At 41.8% G+C, this 3878-nt stretch overlaps 1 protein-coding gene across 1 annotated transcript in view; it reads right to left on the bottom strand.

The window, feature by feature from the left end:
* LOC101851053 (metabotropic glutamate receptor 6-like) overlaps nucleotides 1-3434 on the bottom strand; it is a 9746-nt gene extending 6312 nt beyond the window's left edge. Inside the window, exon 1 of the mRNA XM_013084524.2 lies at nucleotides 1853-3434. Within this exon, the coding sequence (XP_012939978.2) occupies nucleotides 1853-3268 (1416 nt within the window). The 5' untranslated portion in view covers nucleotides 3269-3434. The remainder of the gene's footprint in view (nucleotides 1-1852) is intronic.
* Nucleotides 3435-3878: the final 444 nt, after the last annotated feature.

Below are 3878 nucleotides of genomic sequence, written 5' to 3'. Positions count from 1 at the left end.
GGGTGTGTGTGCGTATGAATGGTGTGTGTGTGTGGGGGTGGGGTGGGGTGGGTGAGGTGTGTGTGTGTGTGTGTGTGTGTTTGTGTTTTTATGCGTGTATCTTTTTACTATCATTTAATTTCTGTTTTTTGTGGGTCTCCAAAAGGTAACGCTACAAATGTCGTCCAATCCCAGTTACGTCAAGAATTTTCTTCACTCAAAAAATTGTAGTACCGTGAGTTGTTTCTATTGGCATGAACATCGCAACATAATAACTATCAAGCGCATCAAAATGTTTCTCCGTACGTAGGCAGGAAGTGTTATCGACTTATTTACTCCTTATAGTTACGTTCCGAGTTCAGAGGAAATGGCAGATGCCGTGTGGACGGGAATTAGATCTAAGCACGGTGTCTCTTGGTGGAACGATTTGGCTCTTTGCCGTGGCACAAAGGAGAAAGGAGTTCTGTTTTCATGTTTTCGGCCATTTTTTTTTCGAATATCACTTTCGTCTTCCAAATAGGACGTTGTATCCCTCTCAATCCTGTTTCGCCCTAACTGGCTAGTAGAAGTCCGTCTCTACGGTTTTCTGGATTGTGTCTTTTGGGGAAAACATCTACATTAAAATTTTCCAAAAAATTATAATAATAATATGGCCGCGAATCCCATATTAGGTCTCTGTTTATTTGCATTTCTAAAGAAAAAAATCAAACTTTTCAAGTTTATCCCAAGAAACAAAATGTGTGAATACAGTTTGTTTATTTGAATACAGCTTTTTAATTGTTTACCAGACATTTAATTGTAAGCTTGTGATTGATCACAGATGAGCCCGATCCATTATTCTACCTTTGAACCCAAGAGTCTTATACGCAAGAAAGGTACTTTGTTCTTTAGCTTGTTTGAGTAAAAGTTTCAAGGGCAGTATAGACATATCTGCTAATGTGAGCCCCTTCGAGTTTCCTGGCGTCGCCATTTCTGTTTGCAGACAAAAAAGGTCAGACACTTATTTTAAAGTAAAAAAAGCGATTTCAGAAAATTATATCATGTAATTTATTTATGGATACTTTGAACAGAAGACCGGTATGCGCTCTTTTATTTAGATTTCTTCGAGTGTGTGCAGTTACCAGGGCTACGTTAGTTGATTCTATACAAACTGGCTAATAATGAATATACGTTATATTACGTTTGTCTGTTTAGAGTTTTGGGTGGTGAATTAGGAGTACCGGTAACATACCCTTTACGCGGATTATCCTATCTCGATTTCAACACTGCATTCAGGTAACGAAGGGATATATTCTCTTAATGTTACTCGTGTTACTCTCACTAAGAAGTTTTAAGATAATAAGTAAGAGAGTGCACCATAGCAGAGGGCACTGACACAACAGAAGTCATGCTTGCTAGCCGATATGGCAACGTACAAAAATTGTAACCACTGTCGCGCGCTATTCAAGCAGCTTTCATTGTACGAATAAATTACGAGAACCAGCGTCATGTGGCACTAGATGGTTTATGCTTGTCAAAGATTGTGCACTGTCTTCACTTCGGGGTAGATACTCTAAAGCAACATCTTGCAAAATTGATTTGTTCCCGTAGCTTTCGATTCTTAGCCCTCTTTTGGGCCACTGTTAGCTCACTTGGTATTATGCTTGATAAAGAATTTGAATAATCCTTGTTCGCCCCCCTCCCCCTCCGCCACATTTAAATATATATTTGACATTTTTCACGTCTCACCCGCCTCAGAGACAAGTGCACTAACCACTCCGCCACCGCACCTTCTAAAGATGTCAGTGCGGCCATAAAATAAGGAAAATGGAGATGTTTGGGATATGTTTTGAAAATGCCAGAAAATGTTGGACCTGTCCTATCAGATATGAACGTTGAATTTTATACAGTAGACTTTTTGAATAACCTTACAATGTCGATGAAAATACCTGAGATATCTTTCTCCCGTGATACAGTTCCTGGCCGCTGTTCCGGTGGTCCCGGGGCAAAGGTCAGCGAGAAGGCTGTGAGCGCCATGAGCATAAGCCAGAACCGCATCGGCGATGTTAGAAACTTCTTCTATATGGACAAAACTGTCAAAGCGAGTAAAATCTCGACCATAGTCACACGAGCTGTTACCATTACACCCCGCTGCCATTTCGTAAGCCCGTTTCATCCACGGGTTTCGGGTATTGTTTGGATCTATGTTCCGGAAATATTCGGGAAATCCGGGAACTGAGGTGGAGAAGTAAGAAAAAGTTAGAGACCCGGCAATCTCTTCCAAGACACTGGTCAAAGACACTGCTGCAGACGCCCACGCGTCACTCGCGACCCAGATAAAGTGACCTGCGGCGTTTAGAGACTGCACTGCCTTGCACAGCTGGAGCACCATGGAGCTGGTAATGAATAAGATGACCACACGAGAGCGAGGGTACCTCAGAAGGTCTTCAGCTACGAGGTGCATATCCCAATTTGTGCTGACTTTGTGAGACGTAGCAATGCACATTCCTTTCTCTTCGGTGGCTACTTTTATATTGCTAAACGCTGTTTCTCCGTAAGATCCCCTTATATAGACCACAGAAATGTACGACCATCTCCGATCATAGATAAAACTTATCATCGCGTCCACTTGATACTTATCAGGCGGCACCACTCTCACAAAAAAGGGGTGAGAACTCGTGTCGCTCAGTTCATCGCTTGTGGCTCTAAAGGACAGTATTGGAAGCTGGATAGGTGAGTACAGCTGGGAAATGGGGATGACTTGCGAACTACTCCCCGGCCCAATGACGCCGATGACGTCATAGTGTCTGATTGCGTCATCGAATGTCTGGTCGGACAACGGTGGCGAGGAAGACGGTGCTGAGCTGCAGGTGTCTTTGTAACAGCTGACGTACGTACGTGGGAAAAACGACAAGGCCTGGGCGAGGGACGTGACGGTAGACTGACAGCTGTCTAGAATGACAAACCCCAGGGTGACGTTTGGCAGGATTGTGTTATCCGCATTGACCTTATTCACAGCGAACGATATCGCCTCTATCCTTTGCATCGCCCTCAGATCTGCAGCGAAGTCGTCACACTTATTGGAGTCACTGGAAAATTTATATACGCTTGTGATGAAGCCTATGTTGATATCTCCGACAACTACGTAGGCCTCCGGGTTCAACTTCGGAACAGAGTAATACCCCCCGATATCTGAAAACGGCACAGCTGTTACCGAAGGGGCAATAAACACGATGAATGTAGATAGATAATGTATGCAAACATAAGGCGCCATTGTTGTCCTCTTGGTGAAAATTGTGATACATTTCATGAGCGTTCAAATAATGCTGAAGTACGTTTATCACAAGACAAGCTTAAATCGTTTTTTCGTTCTTCTTGATAAAACCACCATTCAAAAGGATGAACACGAATAGACTGGATAACGATAAAGGTCTATAATTTCTCTGATTTTTGTCCTTTTCCGACATACTCCGGAGGTATTTTGTCATTGTGACCTTGAATAGCATGTATCCTTTTTGCAGCAGCGATCTCCAAGATTAGAATAAATTACACATTCCTTGACCAGGAAGATGTGTTTCTTTAAGTAAGCAATTTGCGTTATCGTTCACAACTTCATAATATTTAGAAGGTTGAAAAAATTTTTTTCCGGTTTGCTTTCAGTGGACGTTGTTAATGGGTGTTTAGAAGCTAGTGACGTGTCTTTCCTTTCAGTAGAGCCTGTAATGAAAAGATCAGAAAAGGGAAACATAAACGGTTAATTTAGCGATGCTTATGAAATATTATTATTATTATTATCATAAGAAGCAAATATTATTGATTTCAGTGGATTTGTTGTGAATCGATACTTTGAGAAAAAACCCTGCAAAATGTATTTCTTTAAAAAAGTGTACACACACACATACACACAGACACACACACAC

The sequence above is a fragment of the Aplysia californica genome, unplaced genomic scaffold (genome assembly GCF_000002075.1).
Source record: "Aplysia californica isolate F4 #8 unplaced genomic scaffold, AplCal3.0 scaffold00299, whole genome shotgun sequence".
Lineage (NCBI taxonomy): Eukaryota > Metazoa > Mollusca > Gastropoda > Aplysiida > Aplysiidae > Aplysia > Aplysia californica.
This window is presented reverse-complemented; position numbering and strand designations above follow the sequence as displayed.